General features: G+C 40.0%; 1 protein-coding gene across 1 annotated transcript in view; it reads left to right on the forward strand.

The window, feature by feature from the left end:
* Nucleotides 1-23,121, forward strand: part of hip1 (huntingtin interacting protein 1) — a 64,158-nt gene that overhangs the window by 27,235 nt on the left and 13,802 nt on the right. The window contains 18 exon segments of the mRNA XM_042486192.1: nt 2,448-2,511; nt 3,313-3,437; nt 3,440-3,457; nt 3,680-3,736; nt 6,982-7,062; nt 9,411-9,487; nt 11,162-11,223; nt 12,374-12,514; nt 14,453-14,510; nt 14,679-14,754; nt 16,262-16,405; nt 17,003-17,100; nt 17,426-17,498; nt 17,614-17,797; nt 18,878-18,966; nt 19,181-19,297; nt 19,654-19,755; nt 22,878-23,072. Of these exon segments, the coding sequence (XP_042342126.1) occupies nt 2,448-2,511; nt 3,313-3,437; nt 3,440-3,457; nt 3,680-3,736; nt 6,982-7,062; nt 9,411-9,487; nt 11,162-11,223; nt 12,374-12,514; nt 14,453-14,510; nt 14,679-14,754; nt 16,262-16,405; nt 17,003-17,100; nt 17,426-17,498; nt 17,614-17,797; nt 18,878-18,966; nt 19,181-19,297; nt 19,654-19,755; nt 22,878-23,072 (1,761 nt within the window).

Genomic DNA, 23,121 nt, shown 5'->3' on the forward strand with positions numbered 1-23,121 from the left:
TTAGCCTGGCCCACATTCCTCAGTAGATTTCACAGCACAGACAGATACTCCCCTGATCATCCACACGTGAGTGCTGGTGCTGTCTCATTTATTCTGCCTGCTCACAGTCCAAACTCGTTCCTCGTAAATGTGAAGGCAGGCTTCTGGTTTGGAAGTGGCTCAGGTCTGTTGGTTTCAGTGACTGCTTCTTGTTCATGCTCTCTATAGAGATGATGATTGTTTCTATTCTTTTTTATTTTATGATCCCAAATCCTGTAATTCAGCCTGGAACAGGAAGTGGGTTTTTATGGTAACAGAGGAAGAGGAATCATAAACATTATTTTGAACCCTTGCCCTCTTACACTGGGTATTTTTCAACCTGGACCCTATTTTCCCACATTTCTGTGTCTAAGTGACTAATAGAGACAACAACTCTTGAAATTAGTCCAGGACTGAGAGAGACCGCTGTAGCCAGCAGCTGCAAAACAATGCAATGTAACCACTTGTGGCATTTGGTACTATTCGTTTACATTCACTCAAAGTGCTTGTTTTTGCCACTGACAAGCTCAGATTGTTATTTAAAGTGTCTGACAGCATGATGGAAATAACCTTACAGAGATATTCACCGTTTTTCTCACTTTTCACTGGGTCTGTTTCTTATTGTGTCCAACAAAGTCTCGCACAAGTTTCGTCCGTTGGAGTTCTTAAACTTTGTTACTAGATAATACTTGTTTTGATGTATTTAGTTTTAATGTCCTTTAATTTTTTATGCTCCGATGTCTTGTTTTGGAATGTTGAATTTCCTATTAGCATATCAAATTTACCCCTTGGCACTAATAAATAAACGCTGGACTCTTGCAAGAGGTGACTTGATGCAGGAAAACAACAGTAAGCTGGGGTTGGTGGGACTGGAGAGAACAGTGAAATGAACATTTTGTTGTGTTGGAGTTTGGAAAGCTTGCCTTAGTGTTATCTAAAACAACAACTTTTATTGGATGTAAATTGATGGTGCACAAATGCACCGAGTAGTTGCATTGCAGCCTGTTTCACAGTTTCCTGCTGCAGCGCTCTTGCTCAATGCTGGACCAGTTTCAAAAATTGTTGTCTCTATTAGTCACTTAAGCCCTTTTTACACAGAAATCGCACGATAGGACTGCTACAAAGTTGTATTTGAAATATTACAGAGAACCAAACAACAGCGACATCTTTCCTCTCCAGTGTGGGATTTTAGTGGGGCTGCCCCTGAAAGTAGGAAACTCGAATCATCAGTCAGAGACCCCTCAGTTAACTGAAATAGCTTCAAGTCAAGTCAAGTCATTTACTTGGGTTTTTTGCTAGTCAGTGTGCTGTGCAGTGTGCCCTTGAGGACATTTTGGTCCCCAGACTTTGCTGCGGGGTGAGAGCTCTTGACTGTCAGGCTTTTCTTCGTTCACAGTGGAAGAGACACTCTGCACTGTAAGGCTCCGAAATAACATAATCTTCTATCTTTTGCTTAGAGGTGGTGAATTTACAGCTCACAGCAACTTAATACGATACAGTCTCTGGCTTTTATTTGATATCTAGTGTCGGCAAAACATGTTGCACATTCGTGACCTGTTTTTAGCGCTGCCACTGAACGTCCCACTGAGCCCTGTTTAAACTATAAAACTTTATATTAAAGAAAGAGAATTTTTGTATTTAACGGCCGCATCTGATTCAAAGGACATAAGTTGAAGTGAGCTACAGCCATGGATTTCAGACAGAACGCTGTTGGAACAAGAGGCGTGACAGGCACGACACGTAAAAAATGACCGTTGGCCTCTCGTGTGACATACAACTCCCTGTCATTTGGGAGGAGCTTCCTGACCTCATTGTTTTCCTAATTTGTGGACATTTAAGGCAGCTGTTCTTCTTTGAGCTAGCTGCTTTTAAATCTCCAGCGGTGGGTTGCACCTATAACACATCAAAATCTCACACACATCCCAACAGCTGTACATTCAGTGCTGTTACTACCTCCACTGCGATTGTACCATTTCTAAAGAGAGAGAGTGGCCCAGTTTGTAAAATATTGAAGTCTCCCCTTTAACATTATCTGTCGTTTCTCCCTGATTGAAACAAGTGACTGCTCTGCAGGTGGGACACGTAGGGAGAGATGTGATGGCATAGGTGTCACTTGATGAGACAGATGTGTGCGTCTGCAGAGCTCCTCAAAAGCACTCGGGCTTCTCAGCTGCTGCCTTGAATACTAACGCTGCAGAAAATGGGTCAATCACCCTTTATTTTAAAACACTGCTGTTTCCAGTTCCCCAGGTGGTTAGAAAAGGAGAAAGTAACTTCCTGAAAGTTGGAGGGGTGTCAAGTTTTAAAATGAAACCGTTTTTGAATCTATATTTTTTTTGTAAGCAGTTTGAAAAAAGCTGATTTGTGTTCTCTGTTTCTTTGTTTCTTTCCTCTGTTCTCCTCTGCCCTTCCTCTCCTCCTCTTCACAGGCTGTCAGCATCAATAAGGCCATCAACACACAGGAGGTCGCTGTCAAAGAAAAGCATGCCAGGAATATCCTCATATTGTCTGTGTGTGTGTGAGGAGAGGAAGTGTGTTTATCCTGATTTCTGTGTGTGTGTGTGTGTGTGTGTGTGTGTTGTGTCTGTTCTTTTGCGGCTGCAGGGTTACGTTAGTGCAAGATCAAAACAACAAACTTAGTGTAACCCCATCGTCTACATGTGGTCCTGCTGCAGAGCTAATTTAGTCATGTGTGAGACAAAACACAAAGCTGCACAGACAGAGAGGAGTGCTGTCTGGAGTCAGTAGAGTCCCAGGGTGAGGAAAAAGTAAATACAAAATATCTAGGGTTCATTATTTTTGGTTTTCTGGTTTCTGTTTTTTTTTTTTTTTTTTTTTTTTGCTTATTTTGAATATTAAAAACATGCAATTTTGCTTTTAAAAATATAATCTGCAGAGCAAACACTAGTTTAATCATGTTTGTTTTTATCGTAACAGATTCTTGCACATCATCAGCAGCTCGTTTATGTTTTTTATCTTTATTTTCAATTACGTAACAGCATTGTCTGAGCTGTCAACGTTATAATAAGTTAAAATGTAACCTGGTAATCTCTGTCTTCTTGCACCAAGAGAAACTACTACGTTAGGACATAAAAATTCAGTAAAAATCACTTTAAACTGATTGTGAAAACATGTTTTTTTCTGGATGAGGATTGGCAAAGATAAATTTGAACTAGGAAAAGAATAAAAAAGACAAGATGATCAATTGTAACATGAGTCATGAGCCAGACTAATGTCAGACAAAGAAATGTCACACACGTTAATAAGACATTAACCCTTGACCGGCCCCGTCACCCTGCATCCTGGGGACCCATCATGAGAAAGGCGCCCACACCTTCTGGGCGGCGGTCAACCGGCTCCCTCTCTCCAGCAACGCCGTGCTCTGCTGGAAGTTCTGCCACGTCTTCCACAAGCTGCTGCGAGAGACGGCCATCCAAACGTACGTAGAGATGGCAGTAATGCTGTAACCATTTCCACTCATATCACGAAACAGACCTGATCTCTCGTCTGTTTCTCTTGTATTGAAAGTCTGTCCTACACAGTTAATTTTTGCTAATGATTCATCCTTTGTTTTATGTAACATCTCATCTGCATTTAGGTAATTATTCGTGATGAGTCCAGTTCGTTAACTCTTTCTGTCCTCTGTGTGCCGTCCCTCCAGGTGATAAAGGACTCCATGAGGAACAAGGCTGATCTAACTGATATGAGCAGGATGTGGGTAAGAAGACACAGATCATTATATTAATGTGGTCACATCACAGCAGACAGAACAATCACGAGAAGAACGACTTGTGCCATAGTTGATCTTCTCTACTGGTGACAAAATGGTGATGTTTCTCGGCTGTCCGCTTGTAATAATAATAATAATAATAAAAACTTTATTCATAGAACACCCTTAAAACAGAGTTTACAAAGCAAAAAGAGCTTCTTGCAGGGTCAACATAACTATTAGAGCCAAACAGTAATTCCAAACTAAGGCCAAAAAAAATTAAAGTAGTAGGGGGAAAAATTACAAAATAAAAAAAAAACATACCAATAGGAGTAAATACAATTCAAAGAATATTAGCAGTAAACACGGAAATAATAGAACTAATAATAGAATTAAACAAGATTGAGACAGAATAAATTAAAAAATTAATTGAAAGACAAACTAAAATGAATGAATTCAAATATACATCACATTAAAGCAAGTCTATAAAAATGGGTGATTTAAAAGAAGTCACATCTGCCAGCCTTATTTCATCATCGGGCAGGTCGTTCCAAACCCGAGAGATGGCTCATATGAGGTGAGCATTTCTGTAATGTAGCTTGGGCTCAGACCCAGACGAGCTTCAAAAGTGATCAGTAAAATCTTAAAATCAATCATAAAACCAACAGGGAGGAGCCAGTGGAGGAAAACAGGTCTGTTATGTTGAGGTCACTACGCTAATGCATGCTAAAACCAGGTATAAACAGGCTCATATTGACATTTAGATGGACTAAATTATGTCTCAAAACAAAAATCTTCTTAGTTTGGGGATCTGTATCTGATATTAATGTAGTATCTAATGTAGCATTAATAGATACCCAAACAGGTTTACAAAGCAGACTATTAATGTCAGTGCACATAGATGTGACACTAAATATACAAATTATAGGAAACATGAACAGTGCATTCTGTATGCCTTCATACTTGACATGTATCAAATAAACTGATCTCATTTTTGTAGGAGTTTTGACAGTCAGTCCAACTTCTCATTTTCATCAAACCGAAAAGATTTTTGCTCTGTATTCGTACAAAGGTGCACACAGAGGTTATCATATGAAGTGTGAACGTGCCCGTGTTCAGGTGTTCACAGAGCTTGCCAAAGCGTGTACTGCTCTGACCTGCAAAACCTCACTTTTCCAAGGAAATACCAAGTTTTAGGGAGTCCCTCATTTGGCAATGTGGTCAGGAACAACAAATTAGGTTAAACAAGTCCCAGTTTGCCCTCTGACAGCAGCGGGTGAAACACCTATTCTGACATCATAGTTGAAGCGTGGCCAGAGGTGCAACACGTAGCAGCAATGCTCACACACATGAAAATAAGGAAAATTATAATTAAGGAGGTAGCTCGTGTTTTATTCATTTGTATCATTAAAGTACAGAGAGAATAATTATGTGCACATCATAAGTAAGGCTAGTAAAAATTTTAGGCTGACAAGCTCTATGGTGGCACGTGTGGTCAACCCTCTCTAAACCACTTGGGTTGGTAATTGACAACTAACATTTCAATAAATTATATAGAAAAAAACACAGGGAAAAATAGTAACGCAAAGGCCATACTACAAAATTTCAGACATATATCTCAGTTAATAAAAGATTATATCAAAATTCATCATCAGTCTACATCACCTGCATTCAAAACTGTATTACATTAAGTTAGAGGCTGAAGAAAATAAATATCAAATACATGCACAGAAACTGGTTTTAAACACCCCACCAAACTTAGTTAGATCTAATTCATTATCAGAGTGCGGACACCAGCTGTTCCCCTTGTTACGGCCATCAGATTACATGATCTGTTTCTCGTCAGCTGGCTGCTGTCAGGGTGACAGACATCGTGGCCTGTGATGGACAAAGCCGTGTAAAACATGCCAAGTGTGACTGTTAAGAGCTCCAAACACAATGTCTGCCAGCGCCATGTCGTTTCTAACAGACGGCAGTATTACATAAGACAGTCTGCGAGTTTCTCTTCGGGGTAATCCGGCTCTCACCTGTTTTGAAATAAAAGTTGAATGTGGTGTCTGTATAGATTTAAAGTCACATTAGTGTCAACATTTGCATTGATCTAAGTGTGCACAAGTATCAGTGCAGACGCCTCTGCTGTAATTTATGAGGTCTATTGAGTAAACCCTTTGAAACCTAAGTGACTGGGCGTCACTTCTTTCGAAAGCATGGAGGGAAGGCGATGAGTAACTTACCAAGAAATGTCCCAAAAAACAGAGAAACACATTTATAAAAAGTAAGGCCTTTAAGAAGATTACCTGAAAAAAAAATTTAAAAAATAAAAATAATAAAATAGGACATGGCCTGGAAGAAAAGTTCTAAAAAAATGATACTAATAATTATTATTGTAATTTTTATTATTATCATTTTTATTGTTATTATTGTACATTAATTCCAGGAAGTATATAATTCTAATAATTATAAAGTTTTCTTGATATTTGCCCTTAGTTTGTGATAATATCCTAATAATTCTGTCTCTGTCTCTTTCTCTCTTTAGATTATTTTCTTGTCATTTTGTAGAACTTTTTTTTTCTTTTTTTCCCCATTTTTTCAAAAGAAATCAAACTCCTTTGCTCACATTTGAAAGATTTGAATGCTTGTGAGAGGCATATGGACACCGCATTAGAAAGCTGATGTCAATCCAGGTTTCAAAGGGTTAAGCCACAGTATCTGTTATGTCTTGAGCAACATTAGGGTAGAGTCTGTTCTGCACTGAAATCTTAAATGTTTTTTTTATTACTCAGTTTTTGCTGATGTCACTAGGCAGGAGGATACGGGAAGTTTGGTCTCTGTGACCAGGGTGGTGGCCTCTATTTCCTGTTGTGTCATCAGCACCAACACTCCCAGGCTCAAGGAAAAAGGAAGTGAGAGGCAAATTGGCCAAATCGCTGCTCTTTTTCAACTTTGTCCACACTCCACAAACCAGGGACGTTTTCACACCGAGTGAACTAAACTGAACCTGAGATTCTGCTGTGGTATAATTCAGCCCTGCAGCTCTGAAACGGCCACTCTTTGCTCACTCTTTTCATGTTTCTTGAACGCTGCCTTCAACCAAAGTGCCAAAACGGATTTTCTCAAAAACACCAAATGATTTGCTTTCTTCAACCAGCAAAACCTTAAAGTCCTCCAGCAGGAGAGAAGATTATTCTCTACCTTTGATCGTGTCTTTCTGCTAATGTCCCTCTTCCTCCCGTCTCTGTGTCTCTCTCCCTCAGGGTCACCTGAGTGAAGGCTATGGGAAGCTGTGCAGCATCTACCTCAAACTGCTCATCACCAAAATGGAGTTCCACATCAAAGTGAGTCAGCCTGGCCTATAAAATCCAGCGCCAGTCTCCCTCATCACTCATTATCTTTGTCTCAGACTCTCTTTTTAGTGCCAGCATGTCTCTGCGGGGGGGCGGCTTCATAGAAAATTCTGGCTTTTACACTAATGGCCTCTCAAGAATCTGTAATGTAGCCTTTTTATGAGACAGCAGAGCCGTGCAGGGGCCGAGAGGCAGTGTTGATGCTATCGCAGGAAGACGTGGTTAGTTGTTGCTCCACTGAAGGCTAATATACACCCAAGGGCGAAGGCGGCCTGAAAGGGCAGTGTGCCAGGACGTAACATGAGAATAAAAGGAGTAATGTGACACTTTGCCAGAAAAAGCCACTGGTCAACTTTTGTTTCACCTCTTGGACTCTGAATTTGTTAATTTTGTCGCTTATAAATCAGCATTAAGGTTGATCAAATGTCTAAAACAACTGCTAAGCTAAATACAGGTCAACTAATCAACAATCTGCTCTTGTTAAACTCTATTAAACTTCATATAATTTTTGGCTGCAGAGAAACAGAGCATTTTTCACAGATTTTAGAGCAGATTGATGTAAATCCAGCGTGAGTCAAACAGCCTGTTTGATTCAGAGCCAGGGTTTGTTTTGATTGGCTTCAACTAGTGAGACAAAATCAAAGAGTGCCCTAGAGCAGTTCAAAGTCCAAACACTTCATTTACTTGAGGGATTCATTAACTTACCAGCCAGCAGTGGCAGAAAAAAGTATTTAGCTCCTTTGTGTTAAGCTGCTCTAATCAATATTTTTTAAATAATAACAATGGATCGCATGATTTGTGAAAGGTGTCGCTTATAGTGATGAAGCAGCAGAGAATCACATCCCAACTTTTCAGCTCTCTGCAGCCCTACAGAGCTTAATAGGAACCTTTTTTTAGATAATTGTTTTAGTTTATTGGCAAACAATTTTACTGTAAAAACCTGGAACAATTAAACATTTAACGTAAAAAGGGTAGGTGTGGAAAGCTAAGGCTTCAGCCCACACCTTTTTGGTCAGCAAAACTTGCTTTTATTTGTCACTGCATCAAAAATAATGACTTCTTATTTATATTTTTTTTATTTTGTGTATTTTAAATGTAAAAACTGTAAAAAAAAACTTGAAATTAACCAAACTAAACTTTGAATACAGGAAGTCCTGTTATATAAGGTGGTGCAGACAACTATGAAAAAAAACAAAGGGCTCTGTCTTCAGGTGGGAAAAAAAAAAATCATCCTTCCTTCAAGGGTAAGCAGTCTAACAGACCGACGCAAATCAACCCGAGGGATCCTATCTTACACCCAGCGCACAGCACTGCAGTCACAACTGTCATTGCTTGTTTTAGACTGACACAGCTGCTACTTTCACAGCCAGCACCCACATTGTGTCAGTAGAAAGTGTATTTGTGCCCATCTGTGCACCCATGAGCGTGTAGTTCTTCAAATGAGGCGCGGTCAGGCACATTGTTTATGGATTACTATTTCGAGGCAGCAGAAAGCGCCACTGACCAACAAAAACTTTCAGAGCTTTTTCCTGCTATTTAACGAGCGACCTTTATTTGTCCTTTGTGAGAAACTTGCAGTGATTGCATTGATCCGACACTGTTGTTTTTTCACTGTTGGTTTACTCTGTCAAGTTCTGCTGCCTAAAATTCCCACAATAATTGCTGCAGTGACGTTACTGTGCTTATAGTAATACTCTCAGAAGGAAACGGCTCGCTTTTCCAACTTGTAGAATCTGCCGTGTAAATAGCAGCACGGCAGGTGTCGAGGCCCCTTCCTCTTAATAGGAATAGAAGATGACACTGATTGGTTGAATTCATGTTACGCTTAAAGCACACTTATGATTAATTAAGGGGCTGAATGATCTTACTTTGCGCCCAGATAATGTGCCGTCTAATTAGGAAAGTGGAGTTGCACATGCACCATGCTCTGTAGATTATGCGCTATAGATTGTTTAAAGCTCTTCATCAGAGTCTTATGTTTTCGTTCATTCTTGCTACTTTCATCTAAAATCCCAGAGTACAAAACCTGCTCGGCACCAAACAGTAGATGGACAAAGCTGGTGACAAACTGGTGAGCTTGTTGAGGAGTTAGATGCTAAAGGAGAGTTAATATTGGATTTGAATTTGTCAGGCACACAGTCATTACTTCAAATGAATTATACATAAATTATAGAAAGGAAACAGTCAAGTAGAAGAACCTCCAACTTTTACTTATACTCACTTACACTTCGGTTTGTAAATAGTTACAAAAATATCAGATTTTGCCTGTAAACAGTCATGTGCTCGTCTCAGTTGGACGTCAGGACGGCTGAACCTCCTCCTGTTGTCTTCTCTTTCAGAACCCTCGTTTCCCCGGCAACCTGCAGATGTCCAACAGACAGCTTGACGAGGCGGGAGAGAACGACGTTAACAACTTGTGAGTGCGGCGTGCTGCTGCTGCTGCTGCTGCTGCTTTGCCTGTTGTTTTTGTGGTTATTGTCGGCCGGACGGCAGGATCCAGATACTAATGAGTTTCACTGTAAAATCTCAAACTGCGTCGACCAAAGTGTGAAATGAAATTTAATTGGATGAATACATTAATCATAATGCACCAGAGACACAAGAATTCACTCATTGTGATAATTTTAGAGGTGTTGTTCAGCAGCACAAAACAGAAATTTAATTGGCAAACATAGTTTGAATTTTAATTCATCTGATGATTACTTCCAATTCTTTCATCAAAGCTTATTGTTCACACTGTCATAAAAACACAAGGCCTTGAAAACGGAAAGGAAAGGAAAGGTTTTGTTGTTTTCAGCAGTGGTTCTGCATTTTCTGAGTCTCTCTCTGAGCAATTTAGTTGCGGTGCTGCTACAGTTACCCTCTTTAAAGGAATACTTCCCCTTACACATCACTTACTCATCCTGTGTTACATAGAATTCATGAAGAAAACTCTGTTTTTCTCACATGCCTCCATGGTGAACGAAGAATCCAAAAACTGAGAAAAATCTTGATGATTTGTAGTAAATGTGGTCCACATTTAACAACAGCTATAACTATATCAAAAAATCTGTGTGCAAACTCTAACTCACCTCCTGTATTATAATCCAAGCCTTATTTATTCAGTTATATGCTCAGTACTTCCCAAACATGGGCATTTTTGCTAAAACCTTAGTCATTAAAACACACCGGATATTCTCTTTTTTCTTTTTGCAGAGGACTAATGCCATGTCAGCGTTTGTAATCCTGCTTCTGTGCCTGTCACACACACAGTGACAGGAATGATCGTTTTATCCAACGGTTATTAACAGATTATTGACTGAGTTGAGCCATTTCTGTGTTGCGAGTAGTTAGAAAGCAAACACATGAGATCACCTGCAGCTCATCCCGAGTGGATATCTTCCAAAAAAACACTTATCATTTCAGACTCACAACAAAATCTAAGAGACTAGTTTGCACTGCATAACTGTTTAATTTTTTTTAACTTTACAAACTTAAGTGTCGCAGCAGACTCTCTCCCACACTGATGCTGATGCTCTGTTGCACACGGTGTCTCTCTCTCCCCTGACCCCCCCCCCCCCCAATTTGCTGTTGATTAAGTGCAAAGCTCCAGAGCTCAGAAAATGGTATTCTGACAGCCCTCGTATTTAGATAACACTCAATCATAACAAAAGTTTTCTTAGGGCACTTTTAATTTAGAGCAGGTCTAGAACATTAGAGCATTTGAACATTACGTGCTTGCACAGGCGAATTGTTTAAATAGTAAGGTTTTAGTGAAAATAAATGTGTTTTGGAAGCACTGAGTTTTTGGATTACAGTTACAGTTGTGAAATATTTTTGGTAAGTTCTCCAGCTTTGACCGTGACTCAGCCGCTCAGAATGCAGGAAGGAAAATGATCTGGTATTATAAAGGAATTTGAGAAAAACAGGAAAACACTCACCTGCAAAAACTGAAGAATGAATTTTTGGTGCTTTTTATCTGAAGCAACAGTGGCGTGAAAAAGTGAGACAGAGGAATGACATCAGTGTGAAAGTTGTATTTTACACTCTTTGATCTGGATTTAAACACAACAGCGGTCATCTCTCTCTGTCTGCGTCTGACCTCTTATAGCTTCCAGTTGACAGTGGAGATGTTTGACTACCTGGAGTGTGAGCTCAACCTCTTCCTGGGTGGTAAGTTATTCTAGTCTTACTCTGCGCAACCAGCTGTGCTTATCTGAGCCGGAGCATGATGTAACACACACACACACACATAATGATGATACACTTTGACAGACAGGAAGACGCAGTCTGACTGATAGCAGTACTGTACGTCATGGTGCACAGAAATAGACGCCCTGACGGCTATCAACAGTTACATACTGGACCGAAGCCCTGCTGTTGTCTGGATGAGTCATCCCGGGTTAATGTCTCTTGAAGTATGGACGGGGCCAAAAATAGATGGCTGGGATGTGACCAGGAGCTCAGAGGGGATGCTGGGAAAGCTCCCATTCATAACTGACTAGGAGGAAATTACATTCTTGTTTCCATGTATGATGCTTTGTATTCTGTGTCTTTATGATAATATTATCATCTCCAGAAATGGAAAAACCTGCAATATATCTATTCAAAACAAACTTCTCCTTATATGACTTGATGTTTTCTACACTGTAATCCACAAAATATACATTAGAGTTTGTGTCACCTCCCACTCAAGTCTCGGAGGCCTCGTCAGCTTCCTCCTCTGGTCTGGTGTATTTTAACAACATCACGTCATCCGGGGTTAAAGAGGCCAGGCCTGAGGTGTGTGTGTGTGTGTGTCTGTGTGTGTGTGTGTGTGTGTGTGTGTTGTGTGTGTGTGTGTTGTGTGTGTGTGTGTGTGTGTGTGTGTGTGTGTGTGGTTTGTGTGTGTGTGTGTGTGTTTTCTAGCTGTACAGGAAACCACACCTCTGCAGTGAACAGAGGCTCTCCCGGCTTTCGAGGTGGTGTGAGCAGGGTGAAATGAAAAGGGGCGTAATGATGGAGGCAGAGAGGGAGTCAGACAATCCTGTTAGTGTTCACGTTGCTGCTCCACTTTAAACACATTTCCTGCCTTTTTTTCCCAAAAAGCAAGAGTGAGCCGTTTGTCGATTTCAGCCATTTTATTTTGTTAATTTTATTTGCTGAGAGCACAGCAGCTCAACTTGATTGATTCATGAAAAATTCATGCACAACTGTCCTACTGTGTTTGCATTAATATTCACTGATGTGTTTATGTGTGGCTTCACACAACTCCGTGTGGATGCATATTGATCTTGTGAACACATTTATCGATCGGATGTGTGTTTTTCTCTCCCCTCCGCAGTGTTCAGCTCTCTAGACATGTCACGTTCGGTGTCAGTGACGGCAGCGGGTCAGTGTCGCCTGGCCCCGCTCATCCAAGTCATCTTGGACAGCAGCCACCTGTATGACTACACCGTCAAGCTGCTGTTTAAGCTGCACTCCTGTGAGTGATGCACTCCTCTGTTGGTCAGACTGCACAACTACAGGCTCAGTTGAAACAGTAAAAGTTGCTCAATGTTGATCAAGATTTTTAATATTTCTGAAGTTATTGATGGTAATACTGAAGTACTTTTACTTAAGTAAGATTTTGAATGCAGGTCTGCTACTTGTTAGTTTAAACAAAGTATTGTTACACACATAAAAGAATTAAGTACTTTTTTTTACCACTGGTAAATTCCACTGTTTAAATTACTCCATGGATTTTGGAGAAGCTTTACTTTTTCAGCAATGGGAGACTATCTGCAGTAGGCAGGTGCATACTTGAGCCTTCCTGTGTATGTTTGGAAGAAAGACATTTTTTATTTGGGTCTTGAGCTGCAATTTTTATTCATAAACTAAAACCTACCCTGCAAATTTAGGACATGAATACAGTATGTGTGTGCACATTTTTTATTGGTAAGAATTTAGTGAACTTTGTCAAGTAACTGTTAGTTGCAGTGTGTCTTTGTGTTGTGCCTTTTCCCTTTCTGCCAAAGTGGATGACCTGATAATTTTATATGCCACTGTGAACAATTTAGCCACATTTGGCAGGTGCTAATTACAGACCCTGTTTTTTAGGCTAAAATGATCTTGTTAAAAGGTGCAAATATGAGTACAAACCTCAAAAGTTATTATCACAAAGCTTAATCAGTCATTTAGTCAGTTTTCATCCCAAATCTTTTAGGTGTTTTTTTTTTTTAAGTTGGCTTGTAGAAGTTTTACAATCAGGTTCACCAAACTTTGAACCCTTAATAGCTCAAGCTTGTTGTGAATTGCTTATTTACAGTTGCTGAATGCCACTTGTTCAAGAGGGAGGTGCATGTTCGTACGACTTGTCAGGTTATCAATGTCCCTAAACAGATGAATAAAAGGAAATGTGCTTCATTGTGCACAAGTTTCACAAAATGTCACTTGAGAGTAAAACCACAATTTCACACTGCAGAGCTTCAGGTGCTGCTTATAGAAATCTGCAGACAAAAGCGTGAGAAATTTTGCAGGGTCTGTTGTAGAGCTGCAACTAGGGATTAATTTAATTATCAATTTATTTGCTGATTTATTTTCATGATTAATCATTTTGTTTATGAAAGGTTAAAAAATTGTCATAAATGGCCATTATTACTTCCCAGATGCTTAAGTGATGTCTCTGAATAGCTTTTAATGTGACAAACAAAGTCGTCTACTAACATATTTGATAAAAACAAGAACCAGCAAAGATTTGGCATTTTGGCTCAAATAATCACAGATATGATTTATCTAATTGTTTACCAGAATAGTTGCTGGTTGTTTTGTTTTTCTATCAACTTATCGTTGCAACTTCAGTCAGTTGTTGTATACGGGACCTGAAATAATTACTATAGAAAACGTTAATACAGCTTTGGATGCCATGTCGTCAGTGACAGAAGTAAAAACCGATATGCCAATAAAGTAATTAAAAAAAAACTCAGTAAATTGGCAAGCCATGCTGATGTTAATATTAAAGAAAATATTATATCTACTTTAGCCTGAGTGTACTTAGTTGTATTTTATTTTAGGAAATTCCAGTTTCATATTTCAGAAGCATTGGACTGGAGCTGTTGAGTTTCCAGCTTCACCTTTAGCTCTTAAATGTCCTACAAAACAGAAATAAAGTGTGTAAATACTAAAAAAATCCTGACACTTTTCTTTGAAGATTCAAAGATGACACGCTCTCCTCTGAGTTAAAGGAGTTTCCGACCTTTAGACTCCTGAAACCTTCCAAAGCAGCTCCACTGTACAAACTTAAAAATGCATGCAATTCAGTTTCAACAAGCCTTTCACTTTCTGAAAAGATGTTTTGGAGATTTAGTCTTTCACCTCCCATCTCTTACCTGAACAGTTGTGGTGTCCTGGCGTTGACATATTTGTGTTTTGTGTGTGCTTGCAGGCCTTCCAGCAGACACTCTCCAGGGCCACAGAGATCGCTTCCAGGAACAATTTAAGAAGTATGAAGTTCACTTGCACTCGCAGAAATCAGCCGGTCATGCTTTCACTCTACTTTCTGACTGAATGTGACCCCGAGGACCGAGCTCTTAGTACCGTGTTGAATGAATTTACAGTGTCTGACTCCTTCTCTCTCTGATTTTCTGTCTGTCCTGATTTCTCTGTTTCAGGTTAAAAAGTCTGTTCTATCGCTCCAGTAACTTGCAGTATTTCAAGAGGCTGATTCAGATCCCACAGTTGCCTGAGGTGAGGACTGCCCCTCACTAACGCTTACCACACCTAAACCTCAACTTCACCTGTCGGCTGTTTCAGGATCTGCCTTTTGATTGTTTATCTTCATACACCAGTTGTTTATTGACTCTAAGATTATTCACATTTTCATATCAACTTCTTTCCCCTCGTTTGACTGATGTGCTACAGCACATTCACACCGCCACACATGACATAAATACATATGAGAAAAGAGACATGTCTTCAAAACATGTACTTTACTCACACTCTGTCCTAAATTTGCTCATATCTGTTTGACGGTGTAACTCATATGTGATACTAACATGAGGGAACAAAAACATGCCCTGCACATTATCATAGCTGCACTTGCTCTTCATTTTATGGAAAGTTGAAGCCAGTAAAGTTTGCTTTTCTTCCTTTAACTTTATTGTTGCGTCTTGTTAAGCTCTGACAAGTTGCAATGATGCTAAAACCGTGACACAAGACAAATGTCTGAATCCATTTCATGGAGAAACAGATGAATTAACCTGAGTGAAAGTGTTGAGTTGAAGCACTAGATATTGATGTAATCTAGATTTCAATGGGAGAAATGCACATTTTTTTGTTTAAATTTGCAACAAAGCTCAGATTTTCAGGGTGTAAAGACATTGTGGGACACATCTAGCTACATCCACCCTTTAATAATATAAAATAATAATAATAATAATATAAGGGATAAAAAAATAATAAAAATGTATCTCTCATTTTTTATAATTTTTTTATCCCCTCCCCCTTTTCTGCTTTTTCTTAATTTATTTTTTCTACACATTATTACTATTATTATTCTTTATATGTAGATATATGTACTGTATATGTGTGTAGAGGTTTGTATTTTCTGTAAAATATTATTATAAAAGTATAACTACAGTTTTAAGAAAAAGAATAAACTTTAACAAAAAAACAAAAGATTATAACAAACAGCATAAAAATAGACAAATTACAACAAGCAATTGAATTTGCAGCCTTCAGTAACTGGAAATGTGCGTTCAGTTGTCAGATATTCCTTAATCTAATCTGTTTTTTATAATTTTTAATGCTAAAATAATCAAATTTAAAGTGACTCCAGAGCTGACTCCAAGATGATGGAACAAAAACTTTAAAAGCAAGAAAGACATATATAAGTTATCCACATGGCAGAAGGTATCAGCTACTGATAGTTTTAGAGGTCACAGAGAAGATAAATAATGAGGCAGTTCATGTTATATGGCCTCAGAAAGAAAAATGCATCAGTGTTTTATTCTGAGATTATATACAGAAGACAAACCAACTTTCTCATACAAACTGCAAATGCAGCAGTGCAGCATGGTGCTCTGAATCTAACATTTTCATGGAAGATGAATTTGCATGCATATAGAAAATATCCTCATAAAAAATGACCGATAAAAGTGTCACTTCAACCACTTTTTTCCTTGCATCCAAAGAGAAATCGCATCTGTTTCCAGTGATTTAATTTTTTTTTAAAAATGCTTTGCGATTCTTGCAGAACCCTCCTAACTTCCTGCGTGCGTCAGCTCTGTCGGAGCACATCAGCCCCGTGGTCGTGATCCCCGCAGAGTCGTCATCCCCTGAGTCGGAGCACGTGGTGGAGACAGACGACCTGGTGGACACAGACGTCCCCGTGCTGCCGGTAACTAAACAAGACAAGAACCTTCTTAAATGCAGTCATCTGTTTTGTAGATGTTATATGGTGCACTTGTAATCAGCAATCAAATATTTAAGGATGTTGTGTCTGTGAGTCATCGAGGGGGAGCAGATGAAAAGAGGTAAAGTGAGGGAGATAAAGCAGGAAGATAACCTGCCAGCAGAGAAGACATGAAGAGACTCCCCTGTGAAACCACAGATTTTTCAGATTCTTGATGAGACAACACTAAACATCTGGTTTATATTCCACAAACATTGAAAATTATTGTGTAATAATGGCATTTTTTAACCACAATCCAGCTGTAAAACACCTGGATAATTGACAGTGAATGAGCAGATGTGGGCGTTTAATGCTGACTCCTAATAATTACATTAGAGGACATGAAACTTTTGAGGTTGATTGTATCTACAAACTCAAAATGGTATCGATTGTGTTTCATATTATTTCTAACTATGTTTAGTAAGAATAGACAAGGAAGCCCAGTTTAGTCAAAGTCAATAATAAAACAGTGCCAATGTAATTTGAGTTTTTAGGGGATTTTATGAGATTTTTCTGTTACACCTGCTTGTTTTAAACACACAGGCTGCTTTGGAGACCAAGTTTGACGACCTGTTTGGCACCTCGGCTGCTATCGACCCCTTCAACTTCAACAGTCAAAACGGCATGCGGAAGGACGACAAGTGAGGCCTGAATGCATCACATTAGATTTGTGTGTCTGCAGGGTCACAACTGTCAGAGTATCTTTTAAGAATTGTCAAGAAGATAAATTATTTTTGCTCAGAAAAACTTTGTCGTCACATCATGTGACTAGAATGATCACAAACATCACAGCACAGATATGGATCTTTGGTTTGATTGGGTAAAATTTGACGGAGGCCTATAATGGGATGCGTACAAAACTCCAGACCAAAATCAAACCAGATTTTATTTTGACCTAGTTTTACCTTAGTTTATTTACCTCCTGTTTTTGGGGTGTTTTTTTAATATTTTGTCTGTACCCACCAGAGACCGTCTGATTGAACAGCTGACGAGGGAAATCCAGGCTCTTAAAGAAGAACTGGAGTCTTTCAGATTGGAGGTAAAATGGAGCAGCTCACTTTTCATTAGGGGCTGCCGAAATCTAATTTTATAGGATCCCCAGGAACAAGACTTAATTTATTTCCTTCCCACTCTGTCTCTCTGTCCCTCATTAGAGTGGTCGCTTGTGTCAGGCGCTGAGGGGGCGTGTCAGTGAGCTGGAGGCGGAGCTTGCCGAGCAGAGCCACCTGAGGCTGCAGGCTGCAGGGGAGAGCGAGTTCCTGAAGGCAGAGCTGGACGACCTGCGGAGGGTCAGAGAGGACACGGAAAAGGAGCAACGGAGCCTGACGGAGATCGAGAGTAAGGCGTCTTTGTGACATTATTATTGGTTTATAGATATGATTTAGAAAGATATTAAACAGGGTTCCCACAGATCCTTAAAAGTCTTAAAAGGCATTGAATTCATTGATCTAAAAAAAATTCCTTAACTGGTATTAAAATGTCTTAAATAAATCTTTAAAAAGTCTTTAAAATGCTCAGATGTTAAAAAAAAAAAAAAGAACTTTTTTTGGGGGCATTTTCCCTTTATTTATAGGACAGTGTGAGAGAGACAGGAAAGGTGGGAGAGAGAAGGGGTAATGACACGCAGCACAGGGCCACAGGCTGGACTCGAGCCCGGGCCCCACATGGGGCACGTTACATTGACATTACACTGTAAAATTTAAAAGTTGGTAACATCTTTTATTTTTTTATGATTGTTATTTTTTTTAAATACATAAAATTTGCCAAATTCCTCAAGCACAAACATCACCAAAAAAGTCATGTTTTATTTTACAATAAATATTTGGGCAACGTCTTGCCTTAAGGAACCCTGATCAAAATATTTTTTAATTTTTGAAGATTTCTTGCCCTCGTTTAGTTTTTGTTTAGTCTGACAAATCCCACTCATTTGGCTGTTACTCTAAATGAACTTCCAACAAACTCTAAAAGCAGTTTACAAATTTAGGATAAGGAGTGTATCCTACAGCACGCTGTGTCCTACTTTTGTGCAGAAAGGCATTTTATATTTTGTTTTAGCACCTTCATTTTTTTTGCTTCTTCTGTTTGTGTCGATGATTTAACTTTGAAATGTTGACTGCAGATATTTAAAAGTATTAAGGAAAGTAGTATTAAAGAAATTCTCTTATACACTGCTAAATATAAGACCAGAAAAAATATAAAATTGGGGATTCATTTGTAAACAGTTGGCTCTTTAATCTCTCAAACAGTAAGTCAAAGTGAAAGAAAGGAGTTAGCTTGATGTTGTAACGTGACAAACTGAAAATTACTAAGTAAAGTAGCTTTTGTTGCAGCAAAAAATGTATCTGAGGTTTTCTTCAGTTATTGTGTCTGCTGATGACTGTGTATGTCTGTCTCTGTCTGTTGTGTGTTTCTAACCAGAAAAAGCTCAGGCCAATGAGCAGCGCTACACCAAACTAAAGGAGAAGTACTCAGAGCTGGTTCAGAGTCACGCAGATTTGCTGAGGAAGGTGAGAAAGTCTCAGTTTCTTTACGTTCAATCAAATCCTTCTCTGTGTCCTTTTTCCCCTCCTAAAAAAAGCTTCTAAGTTAAATTAAGTTGGTCCTCTTGCTGTCCTTTATAATATCCCCCAAGCTGAAGATCCAGCCTCTGTCCTGGTTATTTTGGTGTGTTCTCTGCGTGTCTGCAACTGCGTCCCATGTCCTGTCTGTCTGTGTGTGCAGAACGCAGAGGTGACCCGGCAGATGACGGTGGCTCGAGCAGCGCAGGATGAAGTGGAGGCGGTGAGGAGAGAGATGCAGGAGAAGGTGAAGGCCGCTCAGGAGGTTGCAGACAGACAGGTGAGGAGGAGATGAATTCTGTTATTGCTGCCAAACACGTGCAGCAAGTTCAACTCTGTATTTTGCAGCCAGATGATTTTCTCCTGGTCCAACAGTAAAGCTCGCTACTGTCGGGCGCATGAGGGAAAAAATGAGGCAAAGATTGGATTTTTGTGCCCAACAGTGAAATTATTTGGCGAGAAAATGACCCAAACAAAAGAAGCTGCTTTGAGAATTGTATTTTTGAGTTTGGTAGAGTGGACCATAAACTTAAATTTCACTTTTGATTTAAAGTTGTTTTTTGTCACAGGTGTTCAAAATTGTTAACACTGACAAACTGAGGTGTCTGAAGTGAGATTTTGACCTCTCTTCCTCAGGAGAGTGACCAGCTGGAGCAGCTTCAGGAGCTCCAGAGAGAGCTGGTGTCCAGCAGGACGGAGCTGGACTCCCTGAAGACCACCATGGCCTCATCACAACAGGTCTCCCTCCCCTCAGCCTCTTATGTCTCTCCTGATCAGTGTCAATCTGCTAACAGTCTCCAAAATTTGCCGTCAAAAGTTACTGAACTCATCTCTAACTGTCCCAATTTAAAAAGACAATAGCAGCTGTTGCAAGAAAGTGTGGAAAGATTAATGAGATGAAATTTGTCTCCCTGACTAACAGACCTGGCTGATCCTAACGAGCACAGTCTGGATAAAATCTAAAAATGGGCTGCTGGCGTTATGCGCTCTTATTTTAGTCATAAATTATGTGATGACCTCACTTGCACGCCTTTTTTGTAGTGTTTGTCACATTTTTGGTGCCCATGTCTGTGAAAGTTTGGCAGTAGGCAGGCTGTAGTTCATACCATTCTGTATGACGGATCAGACTGTTCACAATGTGAAAACTAAGACTACATGCACACTTTTTTCATTTTTGTAGTGTGTAGTGTAGTGTAGTGTCCACATTATTCCAGCGTTTTGGAACCACTGAAATGGAAATCTTTCAAAAAAGGCGCTGACCCTGTTTAAGTTTGAAAAGTCCGAGGCTGCATTTTAAGTCCCAGACAAACCAAACCAACATCAAAGACCTAGTGGAGATGAAAGCCGACTGTTGCATTCTCTTATACCAGCTGTGTCTTGGCCAAAAAGTTGCACTTGAACTGCAAAGACTACAGCCAGCGGCCAGTTAACATGTTGGTTCCTCGCCCGAGTGGAAGGAAATAACTCTCAATAGAGGCAGGTAGCTAAAGTCTTTATTCATCCGAGAAAGATTCAAGATGCCAGTTATTCGTATATCATTTTAACAACACAAACCAATGCTGATAAAAACGAATTATATGTACTGTGCTTTAGTGAACAGTAACACAAACGGTTAAGAAACATTTTCTGTTCAGGAGCGAAGTGGCAAAAAAACAATCTTACCTGATACATCAAATTTGTTTCAATCTCACTTCCTCTGGACTTACACCCTCTTTGTTCTTCCCTTTTTTTACTTTTCTCTTCTTGTGTACTGAGCTGAACGGCCAGTCAGAGTGATTTCATTCACCAACGGTCTCCACCTTCTCCAGAGCTGATGTAGTGTGCTGAATCGGCAGAAAAAAAGCCAACAAGGGCCGACTAAACAGTGACACACTGCTAAAACTAGGGAGACAGACGCTCACCATCAGCCCGACATTGACCGACGGCCGACCGTCAGCTTGGCGTGCAGGGGACCCTTCGTCTGAACGAGTGAAAATGGAAACTTTTGAAACAGTGACTCAGACAAGAACGTTAGCTTCCTGATTGGGTGTTATCAGTCATGATGTGTCACGCTAAAACATTAAATGTAGGTCTATGTACCTTTTGGGATTTCATCCATCTCATGTGGGCACTCCTTTCCCGTTGCCACGACTTCCTCCGGCGAAGGATAAGGCTCCTAGCACTGCTTAAATATTTGCTCTGTAATAACAGTCTTTACCACCTTTGTCACCCTCCGCTTTGTCATCTTTCCAAGCAAAGAAATCTTTTACTTTTCGGCATTTCCGTACTATTTTCGGCAAATAAACAACCAACCACAGAACAGACCATCTGCTCTCTGTTTACAATGGTACCTGCATGGCGAGTGTACATGAGTGGCCATGTTAAACGTGTTTTCAGGCGTGATAGTATGGAGAGAGATTATTTCTGAAATTGATCTAAAAGGCTCTTGTGTACGCAGATTGTTTTCATTGTGTTTTAAATCAGAAGAAATCAGTGTGAATGTGGCTTAAGTCCTGACTGTAAGTGGTGAGAGCAGATCCAGACTGCGATGTTCGACCACTCTTTAGCTTCTATGAATGATTTTCTGGTCCAAAGTAAAATGTTCCACCATAATCTATCACACATAATTCACCAATGTGTGTTGCTTTTATAATTCAGGTCTTTAATCTACAAGATATCTGCCACTTCCTACATTTCTGTTTTTTTGTCATTTGTTGTGTCATCTCCCCTCTTAGTCACCAACTGTCCTCCCCACTGCAGAATCTCAAATACATCCAGTTTCTGACAGAATTGATATGCTAATGCGTTTCTTTGACGTTGTTCACTGTGGAGAAACCATTCAAATGGCCCGACAGTTTTTATCCCGTAACTCTTCCTTTTGAACCTCTCTTGGTCTGTGTTTGTCATCTCTGCACAGCTGCACAGAAGTTGATGTTTTTAACAGACAGAAAACACAGAAGCAGAAACATTTTGTCCAAACAACTTCCCGTGTAAATGCATGGTTCCTTGCTTCAGTGTACTCATGATGGCAAAGATTTGTCTGCAGGAATATTTAAAAGAGGACTATAAGGGGAGTGTCAGTTCAATGAGCTTTGGATTCAAGCTATTAACCCTCACAACCCCACTGATTGCTCATGACTCCCTCAGCCCCCAAATCCAGATGTTTTTGTGCACATGCAGCGTACCTCTCAGCCTCCCACTCCTGACGTCCCACTTTTGTAGCCGCTACTTATCTACTCTGTCACTCTCTGTCTTCCTCCTCCTCCTCCTCCTCCTCCATCTCTCTAATCTCCACAGTTCTTTTCACACACAGCCCACGTTTTATCGCTCTTGTCACATGCTTCCAGCTCTCACTTGCTTTCTTAATTCTGTTTCTGCTTCATCTCTCAACATTTCTCGCTTTCTGTTGGACCTGCTTGGATTCAGGCTGTAAGTCTCACACCTGTTTTCTTACCTGCAGAACATTTTCATGCGCTCACCTCACTATTTAGCTACTTTTTGGTCCACAAAAATGTGATTTCACAAACAGGATCTGATGTAACTCTTAACTCTGTTGTCATAGTTTATGATTGTTGCATTGCATTGCCGAGTTGCACAACCGCAGATTCCCAGTCTTCATTTGGTTGTAGCCTTGACCTCAAAACCTCTCTGGAGACTCTCCGCCTCTTCACAGACTTAAATGGAAGCAATACTCTATATAATCAGTGCCTGAAGATAAAAAGTTTTTTTTTTGTTTTATTGTGAGGTCAAAGCACTCTCATCATACCACATCCTGAGATGTCATGACAGCTATGTATTATCTTAACCATGTCTTCCCGTCAATTCAGTGTGCCTCGAAATCATCCTCTTTTTTCCCTCCATCTTTTATTTCTTCCACGCAGTCGAGTGAGGCGCTCAGCACCCAGCTGGTCACCCTGGAGTCTGAGAAGGCGGAGCTGGTGCAGTCCTTGTCGAAGGTGGAGGCGGAGCTGGCTGCCCAGGGGGAGGAGCTTGAGCAAGTCCAGAGTTCGCTGGCGACTGAGAGGGAGAGTGGGGTGAAGACGGCAGAAGCCCTGCAGAATCAGCTCAATGAGAAGGTGGCGACAAGTCATTGTCTCTATTTTCTTTCTGAATTAACTTTTTTGA

The sequence above is a fragment of the Plectropomus leopardus genome, chromosome 5, assembly GCF_008729295.1.
Source record: "Plectropomus leopardus isolate mb chromosome 5, YSFRI_Pleo_2.0, whole genome shotgun sequence".
NCBI classification, from domain to species: Eukaryota; Metazoa; Chordata; class Actinopteri; order Perciformes; family Serranidae; genus Plectropomus; species Plectropomus leopardus.